This window comes from Netta rufina (assembly GCF_964035555.1).
Source record: "Netta rufina genome assembly, chromosome: 12".
NCBI lineage: Eukaryota > Metazoa > Chordata > Aves > Anseriformes > Anatidae > Netta > Netta rufina.
The window spans coordinates 14,460,526-14,483,885 of NC_140135.1; the positions used below are offsets into that span (position 1 = coordinate 14,460,526).

The 23,360-nt window shown below is 46.3% G+C and overlaps 2 protein-coding genes across 11 annotated transcripts in view; one reads left to right on the plus strand and one right to left on the minus strand.

Annotated features, from left to right (window-relative positions):
• FHL1 (four and a half LIM domains 1) overlaps nt 1-18,152 on the plus strand; it is a 28,724-nt gene extending 10,572 nt beyond the window's left edge. Inside the window, exons 1-6 of one of the 4 annotated variants that reach the window (XM_084294137.1) lie at nt 7,212-7,308; nt 14,145-14,326; nt 14,747-14,924; nt 15,426-15,595; nt 16,176-16,362; nt 17,133-18,152. In XM_084294137.1, coding sequence (XP_084150263.1) covers nt 7,287-7,308; nt 14,145-14,326; nt 14,747-14,924; nt 15,426-15,595; nt 16,176-16,362; nt 17,133-17,290 — 897 coding nt within the window. In that variant the 5' untranslated portion in view covers nt 7,212-7,286 and the 3' untranslated portion in view covers nt 17,291-18,152. Of the gene's footprint in view, nt 1-7,211; nt 7,309-11,716; nt 11,805-14,144; nt 14,327-14,746; nt 14,925-15,425; nt 15,596-16,175; nt 16,363-17,132 lie in introns of those variants that run through there. The other 3 variants (XM_084294138.1, XM_084294140.1, XM_084294139.1) reach the window with 3 other exon arrangements.
• Nucleotides 18,153-20,300: 2,148 nt separating this feature from the next.
• Nucleotides 20,301-23,360, minus strand: part of MAP7D3 (MAP7 domain containing 3) — a 44,245-nt gene continuing 41,185 nt past the window's right edge. For 4 of the 7 annotated variants that reach the window (XM_084294134.1, XM_084294133.1, XM_084294132.1 and 1 more), the window contains 2 exons: nt 23,058-23,256; nt 20,793-22,104 (listed from right to left, as the gene is read on the minus strand). In XM_084294134.1, coding sequence (XP_084150260.1) covers nt 21,795-22,104; nt 23,058-23,256 — 509 coding nt within the window. In that variant the 3' untranslated portion in view covers nt 20,793-21,794. Of the gene's footprint in view, nt 20,441-20,791; nt 22,105-23,057; nt 23,257-23,360 lie in introns of those variants that run through there. The other 3 variants (XM_084294131.1, XM_084294130.1, XM_084294135.1) reach the window with 3 other exon arrangements.

Here is a 23,360-nt window from a genome sequence, read left to right on the forward strand (position 1 = left end):
GCTCTGGGCTTGCGTGTCCCTGAGTGTTGTGGCAATATTGCACACAGAAGCTTTGTTGCCTTAATAAGTAAGTATAAAGAAACAGAGCCGGGTGAGTACTGCCTTAAACTGGTGTGAGAGTGAAGAGCTTTTGAGGTGCTGAGGGGATTGGTGAAAGGTGCTCCTCCTGGGGAGATGGCCTCTGAGGAGAACTTTGTGTCTGGCTGCTGTGCATCAAGGCTCTGCAGCTGCTGAGTGAGGAGAACCTCACTCCTGAGTCTGAAGGAGGAAGAGGGACACAGCTGGCAAAGTACTCATGTATTTATTTAAGCTTCAGGCTCTTCTTGAAGTCTGGATGATTTCTCTGATTTTGCCGAGTCTTTGTATTTGGGAGTCAGTTTGGGAAGGAGCAGCCAAGGCAAGTTCAGTAGAAGCAGAGCGAGTGGTCTCCTAGTCCAGCAAGGTCTCAGACTTCCATGAAAGAGGAGATGAGCAAAGAGCCTGGCTGAGCATGGTGGTGTGCAGCTGTTAAATGAACAGGGCTTTCATGAGAGACTTGAAGTGCTGATTTGCAGAGTATTAGCATGAACTGGCTTAAAGGAACTCTGGCCGCACACTATGCCTGGGAAAAGGGGAAAGTTAAATGACATTTGTTTCAGCAGAGGAAATGGGTGACAATGCAGGACCAGAGCAAGGCATCTCAGGAGGTTGCACCATATCTCCATCTTACAAGTGTGTGGGTGCTTGTGGGCCTCCTCATGCTCCTCAAATGAGTGTCCTTTCCTTGGCTTGTCGTGGAGCACATCTCCAGGCTGTCCTGGAGCACGTCCCTTGGCAGTTCAAGTGAATGCCGATGTAGTGTGATGCAAAAAAAGCAGTTGTGAGTTTGGAGTCACTCCAAGGTGAAGGGTTTTCACTTCTGCCCTTGCTGGTGGTGCAACATGGCTCAGCCTTTTTTTATTGGCGTCAAGCTGCAAGGAAGCGGACCCCTTCCTCCATTTTAAAACACTCTTTTCAGGAGTTGGAAATGTAATCAAACCCTCCCAAAGCAGAGAATTACTGAGAATAACTTCTGTGGCTAATCCAACCCCATAGGCCTCACTGGAGGGGACTTTGCAGCTTTGTTTTTCCTTGTAAAGAATGCACAGCATATGTCCTGACAATTAGTCAGAGTGCCCAAAAATACCCCGTCAGCCCTGCAAGCTGATCTCCTTTGGCTCTTGGATCTGAGACGGACACAGGGTTATGCACTGTGGGGCTTTGGGAAATGTTATTTTTAAAAATAACCGTGTAACAAGGGTGATTTGGTCCTTTCAGCCACCAGCGCCATCTAACAACAGAAAGCGTAGATAGCCAAACGCTAATCTTGCCGGAGGCGACTGTCCCGTGCCTGAGGTAACGGGCTGGTTGTTCTACTAAACCCATATGCCAGGGCTGGCTCCCACCAGCTCTAAATCAGCGCTCAGGACATGGCCTTGGTGTTCGTGCCGAGTTCGGGCGGTGCTTTGATGGTGTGCTGGATGCCAGGGAGTCTTCCCAGCCGGCATGCCAATGCCTGGAAGGGCACGTCCTTCTCATCGAGGTGGTGGCCTACCTTCACCCATAGCCAGGCAGCGTGCTTCTGCCTAGCCCTGTTCCGAGAATCATCTGCTTTACCCATCTCTGACCACCCCAGCTGAAGCTTTGTGTCCTCAGTGTCTCCCACGTGCTAAATCCCTGGAAGGTCTTTTGCCAGGATCATGGTCCACCCACAAAGAGCTCCTTCTTCTTCTCTCCTGAAAATAAAATAGTAGAAGTGGGGTTTGGGCTCAGCATGCTGTGTGTTCCCTGCCTTTGGAAGAAGAGCACAGGCGTAGCCTACGGTGCTCACCTCGTCCTTGTGGCTGCCAGGTCCCGTTGAATGGACGCAGCAGGGTGGCAGGGCTGCTGGAGGCCCATATGGTGGATGCCGGGGAGCTGCTGGCTGGGTAGCTGCTAATTTCTGATCTGCAATGGGTAGATCTCCAGTGAGGGTGAATGACCCAGCTTTCAGGCAGTGATGCACATAGTTGAACTTCCTTCTGTGCTCTCCACAGTGAGCTGTTTAACTTCACGGGGGGACAGCACCACTCAGCCAGCTGCTGTGCCTATGAGAAGTAACTGAAAGCAATTAGCAGTGCAGAGAGCATAAGGGAGGTTGTGAAATACCATTTCAGTGAAGGCTCGCTAACTACTCGGTGAAGCCCCAACACGAGCACTTATTGCATGGGTATGGTAAGGTTATATTGCTGTGAGTGCTCATCAGACTTCGTCTCTCCTGGACAAGACTGCCATGCTGCCTGGCTGGCATCAGCATGGTGTTTATTTGACAGGGACTTCAGTTATGCTTTCAGTTGTGAAGCCAGCGCTAAGCCATGGGGGAAGGCTATGGCTTGCAAACCTCTGCCATGTCTTTGACTCCACCGGTCATTCCTCCTGCATGTGACTGCGTCTAAACTTGAACAAAGACATCTGCAGTCAACCAGGACTGCCCTAACAGAGCTCAGCTGTCCTAAGCACGAAGCTTTGAAGTAATTGCTGGGGGAATGATGGTTGTGGTGCAGCTCACTTGGCCTCGGGGAGGGTTTCCCCAGAGATCATGTGGAATCCATCTGGTGGGAGCGCTGGAGGTAACTGAGAGGCATCACACCCGGCACTGTTGAAGCAGCAGCACTGCTTAGCTGGAGGTTTGGAGCCAAACCTCTGGGCACTGCGGTGAGCAGAAGCCCCAGAGCTCTTCATGGAGTTTTGAATGAAGGGGCCTGGCCGGTGTGGGTGAGAGTGTGGCTTTGAGATGCTAATCTGGAGACTTCTTCCACTGATACAAGACAGGAGGACAGGAGCTGAACAAAACCTTGCGCCTACAAAGCAGCTCTTGATTTATACACATGCTCTCCTCAAGCCTTGGTGTCACTTGGCTTTCAGCAGCCACCAGAGGTCTGCCATGTCAGCAACAGCTGACAGGAACAAGTGCCAGTCGGGAGCGTGTGTAGAGGGGAGCTGCAGAGCAGATGGCAGCAGGCAAATAAATTTGGAGCTGCCATGGGAATAATCCTGGAAACAGTCCAGACTGTGGATGGAGGCAGATGGGAAAAACCCCGTTTATGTGTCTTTCCAATTTTGCTATTTTTCAGATCCCTTTATTTCCAGCTCCATTATTTCTGGGCCATTCTTTTCTGTCTGTTACTGTACCCTCATCCTTATTTTTCTTTTTTCTTCTCCATCTGTCTTTTCTCTCTCTCTCTCTTTTTTTTTTTTTTTTTTTCTTTTTTTTGTACTTACATTATATCTTAGTTTGTGGAGGGCTACCCAGCCTGTATCTACCTTCTTATAAATTTATCCCCAATTCCTTTGCCCCACATGTCCAGAGCTGATCCTAAAAGCGTCCCTTGGCACTGACAAGCTCAGCACATGGACCTGACCGTTCAGCATGGAAGGAAGGGAAACACCTGCGGTGCTTTTGTTGTGTGCTGCCCGTTTCCTTTTCCACCTTCCCTGTGGGAAGTGGGATCCCATGGAGGATGGGCTGAGCTGTCTCCCTGAGAGCATGAGCCTTGCCTGATGGCTGGTATGTCTGTCCTCTGACACTGCAGTGATGTCTTTGCTGTCAATGTGGCTGCCTCCCTTGTGAACCAGCCTGTCTTGTGTTCACGTGAGTTCACCTGCAAGATGCATCAGGGGTGTACTGAATGCTTGGAGAGCTGGATCAGCCCTCGGTGTCAGTCCTGGACCCTAATGCTGCTGGTGTTTCTCTGTCATTAGAGGGGAATAAAAAAAAAAAAAAAGTGTGGTGTGGAGAGCTGTTAGTGGAGCTGTTCATAAAATTTGTTTAGTTTCTGCCTCAGCAGAGCCAAGGGAAATTTCAGGTCTGCAGTAGGCTGGGCAGAAGCATGCTCCCTGCTGTGGGAGAATGCACACTGCATGCAAGCTATGAGTGGATTTGAAGAAAAAACAAAACCAAAAAAAAAAAACCAAACACACCTGAATCTGCAGTTACTTGAAACGAAGGAAATGTTTGTGCAAAAGGTGGGAGCAAACCTGGATGTGGGGTGCTAAGGCCCATGCTGCCTGATGCAGCCCTGCCTGATGGGGCCACGCAGGTCCTGTGCTATCACAGCAGCCCCGACAGCCTGCAGGACGGAAAGGCTGGGGAATGTCCTGCAGCCCTGGCTTTTGTGGGGAGCCCACTGAACCGTGGCTGTGCTTTTCTGTGCATGTTTTCTGTTCATTGCTAAGCAGAAAGTAAAGTGTTAATCCTAAGGTGGACAGGTGCCCCCCTCCTGCTCGTATTTACTGCTGCCTGCTTCTTTCTTTGATGATGGTGACTAATAGTTCATCAATGCCTGGGTTATACTGTCTCTATTTAGGACTTGCAGCCTGTTGAGTGACAGTAGGATGTGTGGGCAAGCTGAGACGCCCAGACCTTTTCTGGCAGGATTGTTAGGGCAAGAAAATACTCTGGAAACCACAATGTGAATCATTTGTCTATCCAAGCGGATGACACTATGCACCAGCCATGCTGCTCTGCAGGCAGACCTGCATGGTGGAGTGACTGTGTCCAGACCAGCTCCCTGTGGGGCTGAAAACCTCCAGGACAGATGAGGTTTCATGATAAAGACCTGAAAACCTAATCCTGTGTGTCCTGCTGTGCACTTGCTGATATGTTTGCAGTATGCTTTTCTCTCTGCCCAGCTCTGGCAGAGCACAGAGGCACGGAGGAGGTGGGAGCAGAGACTTCATGGTGATACTGCACGAGGCCATGCGATGTGCCCATGAGTGGCACACACTGTCTGCAGGCACTGGCAGGTGCTCAGGCAGGGCTGGCTTGCTGTCTTTCTGGGGCAGGCTTTCCTGCTTGGTGGCTTCTGTTTCATGCCATGTTTCACAGGGCAACAATGTCCCTCCTTGTTGCTTGTGCCGTACCTTGCATCACCAGTGCGTTTAATCCTCTTCAGAGGGAGCTGGGCTTGCAGGGAAGAAGGAGGTTTATAGGGGGATATGGACGTTGCTCAGGGTCATGTGGCTAAAAAAAGCCAAAACAACAAGAGCAGCCCTGTCTTCTCAGCAAGTGTTGTTCCCATCCATCTCCTGCTGTGCTGGCCCAGGAGGCCACAGATTCAAGCAAAAAATGGCCTTGTTAGTACAGATGGCTCTGGGGGATTGCCAGGGCCTCTGAGCTGTGCAATGAGATGCAGCTCCAGGGAGGCTCATGCTGAAGCTTCGCTGGCATCAGCGGGGCTGGGTCCTGCTCCTCTTGCTGGGTCAAGCTTCCTCCCTGCCACCTCCTCCAGCTCGTGCCTGTTGTCATGCTGCAAACACCCGTGCATTTGTGCACGAGAAGCGCTTTGATGGCCAAGTGTCCATCCCTACTTTCCGCATGACTCTGAGATGCTGCCGCACTGCAACTGGACTGCAGCCACCTCTGGGTGGGACGTGGCAGCTGCTGGTGTTGCATGGCAATGCTGTGCTGCTTTTCAGGGTGGGGAGAAAAGGTTACTGTTTGTGATTGGGAGCGGAGGGTATCCTGGGGAAGCAGGAAATGACGGCCAGGTGGGAGCACGCCAGCGCTTTGTGTAGGGAACTAGAAAGGAATGAGAATGGTTAATGGTGCAAACTCGACATGCATTGCCAAAAATGAACTCATGTCTGTAAATATTACACTGCACTCAGCAAGATTAGCACAGGAAAATACCAGTTGTTAGGGTTCCTGTTACCATCTGAATTATGCAAACAATTTGCTTGAGTTTATAGATGAGCTGGGGCAGAGTAACGTAGGGTTTTTTCTAGCCAAAGTATTTTGGTGCGCTAGTATGTTAGCACATTTCCCAGCCTCATAGTGCAACACAAGTGGATCCATGCCATGCTGTTTTGGGACAGCACACTGTCAAGTGTGGCCTTTTCCAGGCAATGCTGAAAACTTGGGAATGTCAGAATGATGCTGACCTTTCTCATGTGCTACATGGGGGCTGTATGATGGCCATAGAGGCCCGGGGCGGTCACCAAACCTGGTGCTGGGGTGAAGGCTCTGTACTCCCCGCCCCACAAACGCAGCTGAGGAGTTCCTTGGCACCTCTGTGGTGGGCAGCAGTGACATGCCCAGTGCCAGGCTGTTTGGAGGCCAGACACCACCGCGATGGGCTGTGACTGGAATGATAAACATTGGCTGTCAGGGAGGCTAACTGCCTTTCCCACGGCCATGCGGTGAGTTGGTGTCAAGGCAGGATTAGCAGCTGGGCGTCCCTGGCCACGGCCCCGACCACACGTGCTGCTGCTGACTGCATGACCCAGCACACGCGTGGCCATGGAGCTGCCTCTGCTGCTGCAGCCTGTGTCTGCATGCAGGAGTGAGCCTGGGACCAGAGCTCCCCCTGCTCCCTGCCATAGCTTGGGTAGAAGTAGGTCACCAAAATTCCCATTGTGCTACAGAGCTTTGGGGACACCTGAGCAGAGAGGGCATAGTTGTGAGCCATTGCTCTCTGTAATCCTATCATGGAATGAGCCCAACCATACTGTTAGATGCTAGAGAAGCCCAATAATCACGAAACCTGGCTTTTAAAGTGCTGCTCTTCAAGGACTCATTCGCTCTGGATGATTAATGCCTTAAGGTTCCTTAGGGTAAAAGCTGGAGGAGGACCAGGTACGGTAGTTTTACTGGCAGTAAAACTTCAGCTTGCCTCTCATGCTGAATACAAGTCCAGCTCCCAGGAATGTAGCTCCTGGTGCTTCTCCATAATCTCTGCTGGGTCCCCCGGCGTGCAACCCTTGGTTTTTCTGGGCCCTACAGCCAGGAGACAGCCCCTCATGTATGGTCCAGAGCTGGTTCCTTAGATCGCAGCCCCTTTGGCCCTGGGGACCATGATTCTCCTCTTCCCTTCGGCAGCAGCGGTGCAGAATTGACGCTGGGTCTGTAATTTAGCTCAGGACTGTTATGAGACACAATCTAGCTCTAAAGCCAAGGCCAAATAGTACTAGCATGGGGTCAAGTTCCTAAGGCACTCTCTGCCTTTGGGACTAATTTGGGTGCTGAGTAGCTGGGCAGGTATTTGAATGTTGCCTACAGAGGTCTCTGGATCCTATTCTTCTCTCTCGGATCACCTAAAATGGTAAGAATTTTCCAGGGGGATTAAGGTTGTGATCTCTGGGGAGGGGAGTGGACATCTGGTAGGAGTCCCGTCTGTATTAATAGCCTCCGTTTAAATGTATGTTATCAAAAGAGGCAGCTTCTAATCAGCCAAGAGACCGTGCACCCTGTTGCCTCAGGGGCTGCCTGTGACTTTGGGCTGTTAATCATGGCTTTCCACAGGCACACAGGTAAAGTGGACACGCTGCGGTCTGCATTGTGGGAGAAGCCCTGTGTGTGAAATTACTGCTGAACAGGGAGGAAGGTTTTGCTAACAGAGAAATAACTCTTTTAAACGTGGTCTTAAGTCTCTGCAGTCTGCAGCTGTAACTAATGATGGCAAACAGGCTTGTAACCAGTGTGTGGGACTGGTGCTGGGAAGAGCATGGTGGCATGGGCTGTATGCCTTGTAAATATTGTAAATGTTTACTTGTTTGTAAAATGCACTGGGTGTATGCTTCGTATCTGCTGCGGTGAGAGGGCTGGGGCTCAGCTGTTACTGGGGGAAGACTGGGTGAAGGTGGGGGATGGCGCCTCTCCCCGCAGCTAGTTTGTTGTGGCATTACTGCCTGGGGCAGGGGAAACCTGCAGCAGAAGCCCAGCGGGTAAACCCAGATGGTTTGCTCTGCTCTAGTGGGCGGTGTGTGCTTGCTCCCTCTTCTGTGTTTATCTTGTAGATCAAAGAGGTCGACTCTCTCCAGTAGTAATAATATAAAAACCTAATTTTTCCTTCTCATTAACACTGACAGTGCATGTCAGCTCTGCATGAAAAACTTGACTGATTCTTAAAAACTGATTTTGTGTGTGCCCAGCATGTATTTACAGCCCTAGGTGACAACATCCAATTGCAGTGCTATTGCATCTCTTAATGGGACGTAGCCCAAGGGGTGGACATGCCCTGGAGTGCAGGGCTGCAGCTCCTGTGGGCATCAGACCAAGCTGCTGCACACTCAGAGCTAGGGGGCCGTGGTGCTCCACACCTGGCTGGGGGCACAGAGCTTCTTAAAAATTAGGGAGGGAACTCAGCTTCATGCTAAGCCACCTGGGACAAGGCATGAGCATGAGGCTTCTTGCATGGCATGTAACTCGCTTAGGATTTGCTTGTGTGAGGCAGATACGCATTACGTGATATCTCTCTCCAATTGATATTTGACTTCCATGGTATCATTTTTTAAACATCTCAAAGGTGTTTAAAAAGAGCAATTCATTCAATTCAGATGTAAGATTACATTTATTTGCTCACTTCAGCCCACCAGACTGACTGATACTGTAGCATCACTTCATTCTACTTCTAGCTCTTTCTTCCTTTTCTTTCTCATGTTCCTGTGGAGAGATGTTCTCCGGGGCAAGGACTGGGCTTTTCTTGGCATTTCAGGCACTGCACTGAGATTATGAGAGAGCCGAGTCAGAATTCCTGCATTACCAAACTCCCTGGACAAGTGACTGGGGCTGGTCACAAAATCTCTGGCTCCTCGGCAATGAACACAAGCCAGAGTAGCCAGTTTTAAACTGAAGCAATGACAGCAGTGATAACCTGACATCCTGTGCACTTTTCAGTGGGTGCAGAAATGCACCAGCCGTCAGGTCTGTGTGAAGGCCTTTGTCCAGCCCGGCTGCTGGTCCTGCCACCTGAACCGAGGGCAGGGTCTGCCCTGTCAGCATTTGTTGCTGTGCTTGATATAAAATACTAAAGTGTCTGCTGAGCAGATGCTGCAGCTGGAGTGCTGCCACCACCAAGTTTTAGCTCCATGTCCATTCTTAGAGCAGCAGGATGCCCCTTTCCCTGGCACATCACCTGGGGGGTGCCACAGCGCTTGCCCTGGGGCAGGAACCCTGCAGCCAGAGAAAGCCTTGTGTCAGGCTCCTGGGGACACCTGGGCATGGTAAGGGCACCTAGCTACTGAGATGGGGCAGGTCCGTGCAAAGCTGGGAGTGTAAGAGAGGAGAAGGTAACACACAGGTACTGAACAGAACTTTTTTGGCCTTGACTGATTTAGCTTGTTTGGAAAGGTTTGGACTTCATTGCTTAAACTCTGCCTCGGTGCTCAGGCCTACTCTAGGCAGTGGTGCTGTGCACTCTGAGAGCTTTGCTAGCCTTAGCTGAGCTCTGTAGTAAGTGTGAAAGTCAGCCCTGGGGGATGTGTTTGCAGGGTGTTTTTAATAGCACGTCCCTGCTCCCTGGGGAACTGTGAAGATTTAATAATGATTGGGATGTGCTCAGACATGGTGGCAATAGGACCATAGGGAATGATTTTGGCAACTGCCTGAGGAACTTGGAACCATTCTTGTTCTAAATAAAGAAGATTCTATTTTATCATCAGACTAATTTTTGAATTATAGAGTATGAGACTTGCACGTGCCCCAGCCTGGCAATGGGAGAGCATAGCTCTCCGCTCTTTACTGCCAGCCCTCCCAGTGAAAATGACCTGCAAGTGATTTGCAAAGCCAAAGGAAAGAGAGAAATGTTTGTTGTCCAGGGCAGTGTGCCTGTGACCTTGAGGTGCAGTTCTCAGTATTGCTTCTCCTTTCTGATTAACAGGACGCTTCTTTTAAGGGTATTCCCTGGTATTTATAGCAAACCACAAAACATATAGAAGAATGCTGAGAGTAGCGACTCGGGTGACACAGCAGCAGATACCAGGTCCTGAGCTGAAATAGGCAGGTGCTGTCACTGCTTGGTGGCATGGGGGCTGTGTACTCGGTCTGCTCAGAACAACAAAGCTGACAGCCAAAAAGCAGTTGCTCTTTCCCTGTGTGCCCAGTACCCCAGCAGAGGGTTAACAGCTTCAGCCTCATCTTCCTTCCTAAGCGACAGAATAGTCCGTAAGGTTTAAGTACAGTTTCCCTGGTTGTTTTCAGAGACCGCACTTGAAGTTCTTCCTTGGTGGTTTATCACATTTAAACATATCCCCCAGAGACATTAACACATATCCTGTGGTAAGTGCTTTGCTTATCAGCTATGCTTCAGCTTCATTTGCTGAGCGCTTTGATTTCATTTGTTCTGCAAACCACTGTGCTGCTGTGTGGTGGTACACAGCCCGGCTGAACTGGGATGAACCAGCACGGGGCCGTGGGAGACAGGAACTGAAGGGAGCGGCAGGGTTTGTGTTAATGCCATAGCTTTTGTGGGGCTGTGCTTCTCAGGTCTGCACCATTTCCAGTCCCAAAGCTTGCTGTGCTGCAGTGGTGTAGCCCTGACCACTAGCTGGGACAGCTCTGGCTGCTCTACAGGACGGTATCAGCATGACTTGAGGTGCACAGGAAACCTGTAGGGCCCAAATATTTGAGACTTGTTTGAAAGATGAAAGGCACGGGTGTCTGTCCGTGGGCCGAGGGGCTGTTTTGCAAAGCTGCAGATGCTCTTTTGGGACAAGTGGCTAACTTGTACCTCTGTGTTCAGGTAAATGTTAGGGTTGAATTCCAGCAGGTCTTTTGTGCCAAATACCCTGATACTTGAGAAGGCCACTGGTCTGGCCAGCCGCCCCTTAGCTGTAGCCAAATTCATCAGGGAGCTACATTTAGACAGCACTCTGCCAGGCTGGTAGGAGAGGGACACCTTGCTTGAATTGGGGGTAGTTTCTGGTGTGTCCTGAGTTTCATGATTCGTCTGTTTTCCAAGTCAACAAAGACAGGCCATGGTTAAGCTTTGGAAAGTTAAGTGGTGGGAACATGGAGCAACTGGAGCCTGAAGTTATCAAGGAGACAAACATTTCCAAAATCATGATAAATCATTTCCAAAATCTAGACTCAGAAAACGTATTTCTTTGGTTACACAACAAGTGCCCATTCTGTTCTGTCTGCCTCCTGTGAGAGGGGACTCAACAGCATGGGGGAGCAGCAGGAGGGTGCCAAACGTTTCTTCCTTGGGGCAGCGTGTTCTGAAGCCATGATGGACGTTTGTTCCACCCCAGGGAAATGTCCCTGTGGTCCCAGTGCAGCTGCTACCACTACTTTTGGGCTCTCGTCACCAGCCCCTGGTGGGCTGCTCCTGTGGGAGGGTTGTAGGGGACGGTGTGGCTGGTGTGGGCTCTTAGCATGGCAGGGGTGGGCAGACACACATTTGCTGGGACAACATGGTCAGTGTTTGTGTGCTCATGGCAGGCAAGAGGACAGAGGTGGCTTTCTAGGTATAGATTAGGGCAGGGGTGGTTCTGCTGAGGGCAGAAAGCTCCTGTAAGAGCTGGGAACAAATTTATGCCACAGCTTAGGTATGAGAGGGGCTTTTGGGTCCGTAAGATGGCACAAGGTGGGCAGAAGCTCCTGGGGCTGTCTGTGGGGCTCTAAAGCTACTGTGATAAATGTGTGTCTCACGTTAGCAGATGATGCGTTGCACGGGAACACTGGATCGTGTTACTCCCTGAGCCATATGCTCACAATTACATCTGGTTGAAAGCAACCCTAAACCTGATATCAGGAGCGTTTCGATACCATTTGCCCTGGACTCTGTACAACTGCGTTTCTTCTAAATAAAACCCACTCGCTTGATACAGCTCTGCAGGGCTGGCGGTGGCTCACATAGTTTCCATGTTTCCCAGCTGTTTGTTTGTTTCATTTACTTGAACCGGCACAAACACAACCCTTGGCGTAGTTGTCAGCAGGACGTGGCCGTCTCCTGACCTTGGCAAGGCGGCGTTTCCAGCCCTGGTCCCCACAGAGCTCAATGCTGGCCAGCTCGGCCTCCGCTTCAGTAAGTTGAAGGGAAGGGAAGGGTGTGAACCCAGCCCCTGCCTCTGCTGCTGCCTCCCTGTGTCAAGTTTCTCTCCTTGGGATCCTCTGTACTGTTTTCTGGAACAGAAACGTTCCAGCTTGCTCCACTGCCTGGGCTTGCAGGGTAGCAAGTGCCCGGGTCAGGACGTGTTTGTTTTGATGTGCATTTGTGTTTGCTGAGCCCTGCTGCTCGCAGAGGCAGCAGCAATGATCCTGTGGGCTGGGGCTCTCGTGCCAGGGTCAGGCTATCAGGATGGGCTACACAGTTGATGGTAAATCTATAATTACTGGGCTGGGCAGGTGTCCAAGTAGTTGTGTAAGCGGGTCCTCATGCCGTAACAACATGGTAGTCCTGCCCACGCAACACCCAGCAGCCGAGGGCAAGCACTAGGGGACCCACAGGCCTTCTGGGGATAACAGCTACCCTAGAGCATCTTCTCTACACCCCAAAACCCCAAGATTGGTTCTGATTTATACCCTCATGCTGATTCTGCTGTCACAGACAGCAAAGCAGCCAACCACAGTGGGAGCGATTTTGGTCTCAGTACTTTTTGATCCTGAAACCAGGCCTTGACAGGGTCCAAGGTGAAGCTATGCAGGGAAGTGTGAAAGGCCTCCTGCACCTAACAAGAGGAAGCACGAGCAGTTTATATTGCCTGGCTGCATCCTTCTCTCTTTCACTCCGTGCCAGTGCTTCAGCTCCATCGGGAAAGAATAATTAAATTTCTTCTTGACGTCCCATTGCCAGACTGCTGCCACAGCTCCTGTCCGGTTACTGATGAAGGTTAAGGTTGCATCCCAGCTTGCTTGTAGTACGGGGAAGCAGAGCTCTGCTGAGCTGGGGCCACAGGCATGCAGGAGACACATGCACGGGGACTCGTATATCCTCCAAGGGCTTTTGCAGCCTCCTGGGCTGGGCTTTGCTGGCTTCCTCTGAGGAAGGGCGTGGGGAAATGAAGAGCTGTTCCTTAGCAGAGGTGGTCTGGAAGGCTGAGCCTGGGTGCAGGCTGGGGCAAGTATCTGTGGAAAGTGTGAGCTTATATCTCTGGCCAAAGTGGAAAATCCTCTGGTCAAGAGACCCCCACACCCAGCTGGGCTCGCAGCTGGAGCATTAGCCAGCTGGCCATGGGGAGCAGTCATGCATTGGGCCAGTCCTGCTGGCATGAACTGAAGAAGTTTCTTTAAATGTAAGAATGTAAAAGGTCTTTTCTTGTTTTTCCTCATGACTTTATATGTGAAAGCCTAGTGAAACAGGCAGCTGGAAGCTGCACAAAAGGCCTCAGAGGGCTGCAGCTGGCTGCAGGCTTAGGCTGGAAACATGGAAACTATTCTGCTCTTGGTTGGCGGTGATTTCTGCTCAGATAATGCCGTGCCTCAGACGGGATCTTGCCAGCCCTGCAGTGGGCCTGCCGTAATGAACCAAGTCACTCTGAGTGATTACGTATCATTATCCTTGCTTGATGTGAAACGAGTAACTGAAACAGTTCAGTATCCTTCCTCTTAAGAAGGTGATGGGGGAAGACTGTTGTGTGACTCTGCTCCCCTCTCCAGCAACTGTGTTCCTGGAGCCATGGAGCAAGCAAGCTCGCCAGCGCTGCAAGCACAGCAGTTTGCACTCCAGGAGGCAGAGCTGCATTTTTGTGTTTGGCCAGAGCCCATCCTGCCTCTCTGTAGGCAGAAATTTAGCATTTGGATCTTGGATGGCTATTAAGGGAACTGAAAATATTTGCGTTACTAACACATTGCTTATGCTAAATGCAGCAGCAAGCACAGTGCTTGCAGGAGGCAGGGCGGCCCCTGACCTTGCTGAGCTCCGCAGCACAGCCAGGAGCCAGCCCACAGAGCTGAATGCTCTAGCCTACGTTTTTCTGAATTCCTGATACTTCTCTCCCTACGTCCTAAGTGGCAATACACGACATGGGACATGTCAATACGTGACATCCTTTGCTAGGTGTATGAGTTCATGATTGCTGTGATTGAACACAGGTTGTCTACTGCAGCCAGCCTCTCTGAGCACGATGGTGTGTTAGCCTATTCTAGGCCCTAAAGGCAAAGCAGGAGATGCCTGGAAAATGCCTGTGCAGCTGGTAGAGAGCTGTCTTGTTTTGTAAACCATTGAGCTGTCTGATAGCACCGTTGGGGCAATTTTTTCTGTTTTCCAAAAGCTGCTTTCTCTAGCAACAAGCCCTCGAGGCACATAACCCCACTGTCTGCTCGTGGCTGAGCCATCTTGGGTCTGGACAGATGAGGAGTAATGGGAAGAAGCTTGAGCAGTTATCAGGGCTTCGGTGTTCTAACTTTACCCTTTTTCCTCTTGCAGGGCCCGGCAGTTACACTGTGGGCACCATGTCGGAGCGCTTTGACTGCTATTACTGCCGTGACCCGCTGCAGGGGAAGAAGTACGTGCAGAAGGAGGGCCGCCACTGCTGTGTCAAGTGCTTTGACAAGATCTGTGCCAACACCTGCATTGAGTGCAAGAAACCCATCGGTGCCGACTCCAAGGTACGGTGAGGACTCCCAGAAAACTCATCTTATGGGCAAAGCACTTGGAGACATAGGATTTTATATATTTTTTTTTTAGTTTGTCAAGTGTTTATTGCTTTATGTTTATGGCAGTAATAACATACACCTAAGCTAGAAGGAACAAGATGACATGAAAATACCACACTTATAGAACCTTGAATCTCAAAGCTTGAAGTTTGAAAGTCCAAAGTGAATTTAAACCCCGCATATCTGTAGCAATTTGAATGCGATTATAAGTAAGGCCCTTGTGCCAGTGCTTTTGGTTAAATGGCCTTCCCCAGCTGCTCGCAGCTGAGTTGCACCCTGAAACACTGAATGCAGCCCTGCTTAAGAACTAGTTTTAGAGCTGCTCAGCAAAAGAAAAGGGCTTATTGCTCACTTTGTTTCTGCTTGTTGCAGGAGCTGCATTTCAAGAACCGTTACTGGCATGACACCTGCTTCCGCTGCTTCAAGTGCTACACATCCTTGGTGAACGAGCCCTTCATGCTAAGGGAGAACAACAAGGTCTGGTGTAGTAACTGCACTGCCACTGAGGACGCACCCAGGTGTAAGGGCTGCTTCAAGCCTATTATTGCAGGTACTGGTACTAGCAATACTGATATGAATGCTGAGTGCTGTTCTAGGGCAAAACCATGGAGGTTAAAAGAGCTGTGCAGGCTGCAGTTAGGAGCATCACGGTGAAAATCTGCAGAACTACTGAAGTGGTACACGTTTTGACTGCTGCTCTTACCTGTCCTTTGTAGACAAGTATTCAAAGGCTGCATTGCAGTTAACCCTCATGTGGATTGTTCACGTTAACAGTCAGTATTAGGTAAATTCTACCAAAAGCATTGCTCTGCAAATGAAGATCCTCTTCTCAGAAAGGATCTGGTACCTGACTGACTAAATATCTAAGAAAATCTGGAAGGCCCTGGCTAGTTAAAGTTGGATGTAGAAATTAACAGTGCTTCCCTTGTCCATGTTATGATTAAAGTCCTGTATGGGCAGGTCTTGCCTACGGGTATGTTACATTGCATGAGGTGGGAAGCTTGTCACAGGCCTGAAATCCCACCTAACAAGTTATTTCTGTCTGTTGTAGGAGACCAAAACGTTGAATACAAGAAGATGGTCTGGCATAAGGACTGTTTCACTTGCAGTCAGTGCAAGCAAGTGATTGGATCTGGGAGTTTCTTCCCAAAGGGTGATGACTTCTACTGTGTCTCCTGCCACGAGCATAAATTTGCCAAGACCTGTGCTAAATGCAAGAACGTAAGTCCTTCCACTTTGCAGGGGCAGGTGCCAGAACTGGCCCTGACATGTCTGTTAGAAGCTAGGAGAGTAAACCACCAGACAGATCATCTTGTAGCTGTACCATTGCTTATGTTTCTTCCTTGAGATACTGGTGCAAGCAGCTGGTAACGTAATAATGTGAGAGCTAGAGGCTGTGGCACATGAGTACTTGAGTAGGGTGTAAATCTGTTGAAACAAAGTGAGCACAGCCATATGCTAGCTTTAGGGAGGGCAAGGCTAAGAAGGTTTATAGCTCTCTAGCATGTATTGTGTATTCAAGCTACAAAACAATGTTTTGCAAAACAGCTGTTGTACACTTTTGCAATAGATTAATGTAGAATTGCAGTGTCATTGCAGGTAAAATAAACTCTTATGAAAGCTCCAGGCATGCAAGATTTCAGTCCAAAGGAACTTAAGTGTTGCAATATTTCATTTTAATGAAAACTTTCAAATGATCTTCACCATAACAAAGCTCCCCTATACCATACACCCCATACCTGTGTCACCTATTCTCTTCTGTGCTGATTCTGAATCCTCTTCCCTGCTCTTTTCCTCCTAGCCCATCACTTCTGGAGGTCTCACTTACCAGGAACAGCCTTGGCATTCAGAGTGCTTCATTTGCTCCAACTGCAAGAAGCAATTGGGTGGGAAGCGCTTCACAGCCGTAGAGGATCAGTTTTACTGTGTTGAGTGCTACAAGGAATGTGTTGCCAAGAAGTGTGCTGGCTGCAAGAATCCTATTACAGGTATGTTGCAATAAATGCAGCTTGAGGGTGCTGGGTGCTTAAGGTCAGAACTGTGATCCCCAAAGAGATGCAGCTCAGAGGCCACCAACACCAGAAGCAGTTCAAATATCCCTAGCCCTTTTCCAACAATTTATATAACCCATGTGCTGTTGGATGGAGGCTGAATTAGTAACTGAGCTCTTAACCTTTTGAACTCCTCAAATTTACCTCCAGAACTGTCCCAGGTAGAACTGTTCCCACTTCAATCTTAGTCTTGGAACTGGAAGTCTAAAAAGAGCAGTGTCATATTGCCCTAAACTGACAATTTGTTTAACTTCTAATATATTTTACATGCCCCAGTTAGTGACTGCATATGAAAATTGCACAGGACTTGGCTCTGAAATGTGTGCATTATCCTGCTAGTCCTGTAAGTCTTGCATTTGATTCAGCATTTCAGAGCATAGATCTGAGCTTGTAAGAACAAGGTAGGCTGTTTAGCCCAACCTCTTCTTGCTCTGTCTTGACCTTTCCATTAACTTGACTGTTCCCTGGGAAAAAGATCCAAGGGAAAAGCTAGTTGTAGACAAGCCGCACATACCTATGCTAAACTGCCTGGATCTCTCTAATACAGAGCAGCAAACAGTGCAGTTCAGTTGCATTTTGGGCTAGTATTCTAAATGTTACAAATACGGTCACACAGGAGGCAGAAAGAATGGGATCTGCTGCTTGATGGACTAACCCAGCCACGGGAAAAGCTACTATCGCCGTCCTATAATTGTTTTCTCTCCTAGCAGGATTTGGAAGAGGAACCAGTGTGGTTAACTATGAAGATGAATCCTGGCACGATTATTGTTTCAAATGCACAAAGTGTGCCCGTGGTCTGGCCAACAAGCGCTTTGTTTGCCATAATGGAAAAATTTACTGTGCTGAGTGTCCCAAACGACTGTAAGGAGCAGACAGCAACTACTATAAAATGGATTTTAAAGGCCTGCTTTTCAAAATAGTCCTGGTAAAGGTGCAGGTTTTGCATGTTAAGAATTTTACCTTTTTCTGTTTGAGCATAAAACAGACTAAAATAGCCTAAATATACCAGGTTTAACTTTTGAAGCTCCTGCAGCAAGAAAGCATGTACTGTTGCAAAAAGCTAACTTTGCTTTCAAGTAACTATTGGCGTAAAGGCCTGAAACGCCATTTAGATTTAGCATTAGAATTCCAAGTAGTACTATAATCTGTGTGGCTTAAACTAAAAAAAAAAAAAAGCTAATTTTAAACTTTAGTATACATTTAAGCTCAGAACTTACAATGAAGTGTTTTTAACAAGGCATGCACAAGCCTCGGCACCTTGGAACAGAGATGCAAACATTGCACCCAGGATCAGAGAGATCCATTATTATGCTTTTTACAAGTACAGGTACATGTATATCACACCATTAACAGAAACTCAATATTAACTTTGCTTATCTTACCATACCAAATTGCAACAAGTGTATGGAGTGGCTTTCTCTTACATATAACAACCTTTTGGCAGTACAACTTAGCTTTAGTTAAGTTTCCATAAACTTGTTTTGGTTATGATTTTTGCATGGTTTGTCAAAAGTTTTGCTCACTAGCTTTTTTTACACTATTGTTTAAATGAGGCCATCTACATATAATTATTAATCCATTAATAAGTAGGAAATCTTTCAACTACAGCAAAATACACATGCATTTAGAAGTGCCTTAAAAATAGCTCCGATGACCATAGCTCTCCTATCATGTCAGTATATGTTTCATGATTTAATAAAAATGAGACTAGTGCCTGCTTGGAGTCCTACGGTCTGCAAAACTGTTTTTTTTCTATTTTTCTATCTTACCTGATTGACATTGTTTATGGCTGAGCTACTGCAATCAAGTCTTATACTTTGATACAGTGAAGTAGAGAGCCAGCTTTTCTGCCATACTGTCCTTAAATACATGAGGACCAAAGCAAAAATTTACATAAACTAAAAAAAAAATACAGAACTGACTCTAGACCATCTGCCAAGAACAACCTGTGTGGAAAAAAACCCCTTTGGAGAACACATGTACAGCAACAGTCCATACACAGTCTACTACCCTTCAGTGACCTGAATGCTGGTTTAAAGTGTTGTTTTTTTCCTCCATAGCAATGATAATACCAAAAAGAAATATTTATAAACCAGACGCTACTACACTCATTCCCATTCATTCACAAACACCTACCAGAAACAGCGAAATCTCTCAGGATAAATAGAAAGCAGCACCTTGCTGTTTCTGTGATGGTTGCTGCTCCACAACGGCCACAGAACACTTCTAGACTCACTGTTAGAACATAAAGATGCTGGTGCTACAAGTAAAAGGCAAAGGCTTGCAGTAAAAAGCAAGTTAAAGAATTCAACAGTTATGAAAAATCTTATAGGCATGTACAAACACAGCAAAACCTAAAGGTGTTAGTACAAATACCTTTCCAACCATATAAATGCAACTGCCAAAGAGGCTACTAATTCTGGGACTCTGCAGTGTGGAGTAGTTAGAGAGCAGTACCAGAGCGCATCTCAACATGGCAAGGGGTTGGAGGCTCCTAGTAAGGTAATGTTTAGCATTACAGAAATAAAGCATTGTTCAACTGCAAAGTTTATTTAACAGTGCGCACATATTTACATAGAGCTGTAACAGACCATTCGACAAATAATATCAGCACAGAAAAAAATATCAGCATCTTTGTTAGAGTGATTGTCTCTGCCTGAAATAACTATCATACAAAAATACATTCTTCTTTTTACCTAAGGCACTGCTCTAAAGTCTAAAACAGTTCTAACATATTCTGAATAGCAAATAGTGAGAGCAAGAAGGCTGAGGGTTTCCTATTGCAATTGCAGATGTTGAGGAAAGAATGCAGTTCCAGCGAAAACATTTGCATTTAACCACTTAAAATTCAGCTGCCACTTGGATGATTCACTTTAATTGAACTATCAGCCAATGGTTTATAGCAGGATTTGAGACAGCTATTCTTTAAATTAATCACTTATTTAGTATATCTATTACAGCAGACATAAGAACAAGACTGCAGTATTACTTTTAGTAGCAGTTTTCAGAAGATGCTTAGTTAATCTCTTCATGCTGTAAAAAGCAGGCAAGTTTAGGTTAAATAGATTACTTAATACAGGCTTCAGGGGAAGGGAAATATATATATATGCAGCTTGCAGTCTGTTATAAAGCTAGAACAGGAACACTTAGAATAATTAACAGTAACATGAACAAAACATGACTTCAATGGTCTAATACTGTTATGTACACAATAAAATAATACTTACATGAGTGTAGATAAATAAATCAGAAGGAAAACATTTTTAAAAGCATGACATGTTAAACTGCACTATGACAAACAAATCTAGGTATTCAACATTTTTTGTAATATTAGTGCATATCCTGTAAAATGTTTTGATGTTTTCCAGTAGATTAAAACATATTAGTGATGATACAACGCTGCATTTTGAAACTTTTGAAATTTCAACATTTTTGAAATATTTTGAAACTTGATGTTGGAAAATACAAATTTTTCCTTCTCAATTCAAAGCTGAAGATACTCAATTTTGCATTTAAAAAATAGCATGTGAATGAAAGCGTACAGCTTTTTTCTAGGACATTACAAATGAACTTGAGCTTTAACACCCACTGAAAAAGTCTTATTTCATCAAGTGCCATTTTAGGAGTATCTAAAATCTGACCAGTAGCAAACTGGAAAGTCTGCAGTGGCACATTGCTGTACATTACTGGTATGAAAACAAAAAAGACTTAAACAAGTTAGTGTAAAGTCTGTCAGAGGGAAGTAAGTAATATTTAGACAAGGAAATCCTATCCAACAATTAACTAAACAAATGGAAAAGGAACATCAGCACAATAGTCTCCCTGAAATGTTTCAAGGTGCAAATCTAGAGGTTTGTCATCCCTCCCCTGATGTGTTTTTGTTTTTTTTTTTTCAAACTTGAAGATGGATAAAGGTAAACAAGCAGCTTTTCAAAACAAGGCCTTCGGTACTTGATAAAACACTGGATTACTGCAGTGCAATCAGATTATTTCCAGGTCTCTAGTGTTCACAGTTCTGTCCAGAGAGCAAAGAAAAGAAAATATTTAACCATCATACTGCATGTATTCTACATACATCTATCATCACTGTCAGAGTCTACGTGTGAGGGGGTGCGCACAGACCCACTTAGTAACTCACAGTCCAAAATCAACATAGTAGCTTTTTTTTTTTTTTTTAAAATATGAGCACTTGTTTCCAGAGTTGCATACACAATTCTTAGAATGGATTATCTCAAAACACATTTACATTCAAAATTAAAGGCAACTCTTTCCTCACTAAGGAGTGAATGATCAGAAAAAAAATGTGATCAGCAATATCACATTAAATCATTTTATTCCCACAGCCTACACAGTAGAGGCCTGGAGGAAAGTCTCAATATAACTATGTCCTTAAGACCAAAACTCAGATGACGCAGAGTGACAGAGGAGACTCAGGAAACAGTTCAGTCTAGAAAAGTGCTATACTTTAATCAAAAAAGGTGCTACACATCACTTAAAGAAAATGTAGATAGCAAGTCTTGTTTTTTCCCCACTGTCATTTATTTCAACTCTTCACGCAGTCATTTATCTCGTGGACAGAGATCTCCTGCTGTGAGTACGCTCATTTGGGGTTTAGCTACGACAACAGAGCAGTTTAGTCTTATGAAAACTAGCATGCTGAAGCCTCTCTGACACACTGTGCTGTACTGCATCAGGGCCTGGGTTGTCAAGTACGTTTGGCTTCAGATGCAACCCTGTTTCTTTCAGAAAATTCTGAGTATTGTGCATGTAGCTTTATTACTCCTCCCAAAATGCAATACAACCGTTGGTGGAATTTAAGGTTGGCGTTACACCCATCAGTGAAGTGAAAGACTATGCTATGGTAAGTATAGAGGACAGCTAGTATCTTGCCAGAGCCTGAAAGACCTTTTAAGACCATGCAGATCAGCATCAAAAAGTTACAGAACATGCCTAGGAGTGGAAAGGGGAAAGCAGCCAGGTCTTGTCTGTAGAGTTACATCAGACACCTTTTAAACTGTTAGTATCTTCAAAAGTAACGTGCCATTTAAGACGTTTTAGAAGAAGCCTAAAATACAACAGATGGGCTTGAGTGCTGATAGGAGAAACAGGAGCTTCACAGGGGCTCAGCTGTGTCTTTGGAAGAGCCTTGATGTCAGGCCTGAGCTGCTGTATAGAGCAAATCCCTAAAAAGGCATCAGTTGGTGACTCCTTTTGACAGAATTCAAGTTACAAGCACTAAAGAAGGAGCTTTTCCTCCAGTCTACACATTGGAAAAAGTGCCTTGAAAATAAGAAGCTGAAGTTAAGGCAAGGAGAATAAAAATGCAACAAAGTTAATTATCCAGCCAGAGGAGGGGATAGATAGGGAAATCAGCTTGGATTACCTGATGAAGAATCTATAGGTTTGGTCAAAGAATTCACTGCACCATCTTCCTCATAAGCCAATTTGGGACTAGAAGGTATTGTAGCAGCATCATTCAAGTTTTGATTACAGTTATCAGCAGAGAGACTGTCTGAACTCAGTTTTGTTGACCTGGAATGTACTCCAACGTCAATAAACTCCTCAAAAGTCCATGAATCAGATTTTCCATTAAGATTCTGAATAAGTCCACTTGTATGATCAGCTTCATTAACACCCAACTTCACTGAGTCATCAATAACCATTTCTTTTGCAGGATGGCTGGAAAAAGCAAATGGATACTAGTATTACAATTTCTGGATATTTACTCTTTAGATTCATTACAGGCCAGCTGAATTAGAAGCCTACACAGCTTGCAAAGCAGTGCATATTCTGAAGGGCATCCCTAGATGAGCTCCTCCAGGTGCCACATGGGATTTCCCATCCAAGAGCCAGTGGCGAAGAATGACCCACCAGCATGTAACAACTTTTTACTATACTAATAACTTTCAGGTAAGGTCTGGCTCCAGAAATGATATGAAGAACCAGCAAGTTTAAAGAAGCCCTCCCTCTATTAATTTTAGCACTGTGCATTTCTCCTCTTAATTAAAAAAAATAAAAGTTTGCAATGTCATTTCTAAACCTTTAGCATTTAGATGAGCAAATGGAACTAGCATGAGAGGACACGTTTTCCACTATTACATAGGAATAACTTTATGTTTAAAGAGATAAAATTTGAAATACCAAAAAAAAATCCCATTAAGGGAGGTTTCTGTGTTTTATCTGCTGTTTCAGCACAACTAGAATTGTTCTAGAACTTCCTGTAGGTTATTCTTCCTTTTTCAGTTTCATCCCCCCTTCTCCTTGTTGAATATTTTGTTAATGAAAAGAACTGCTAGCTATTTCAATGGAAAAAGTTTTCAAGTCAATACCATTCTTTACAAGTAACACTGCGATGTTGCTGGCTATGCGTATCACTTAGCAAAGCCTGTACTGTCAACATGGTGTCATCTAAACAAACAGTTACCCTGAGCTAACTGACTTTGCAAGAACCTGCAAACTGACAGCAGGTACATACCATGTGCCCAGAGCAAGCCAGAGAAATACCAGAAAACTAGTGGGGTGCAAAATTTGATCCAGTGCTACATACAGTAGTAAATTGAATTTAAACAGAGGGATTTCTTGTGTGACAGATAACTGCTTTGACAATAAAACAGCCACCTACACAGACTCACCTGGAATCCTTTAATTCAGTAAAGAGTAGAGATCCATCATCGCTTTTCAAATCGCTCCCATTCATAAATACTTCATTGGCCTTCAACTCTGACATGTCTTGTTGCTCAAATTCTGTAGAGATCAAGCTATGTGCAGTCTGTAAACAGCCCTCTGTCTCCCCCTTGACTTCCTGGAGTAAGTCAACGCCATTTAGTTTTCCTGGAAGTATGAAGGAAAAAACAAAAACAGAGCTTCAGTAACAGATATGCTGTTCTAAATGAATAAAATACAAGTGTCAAAATGACCTTTCCTAGCCAAAATTT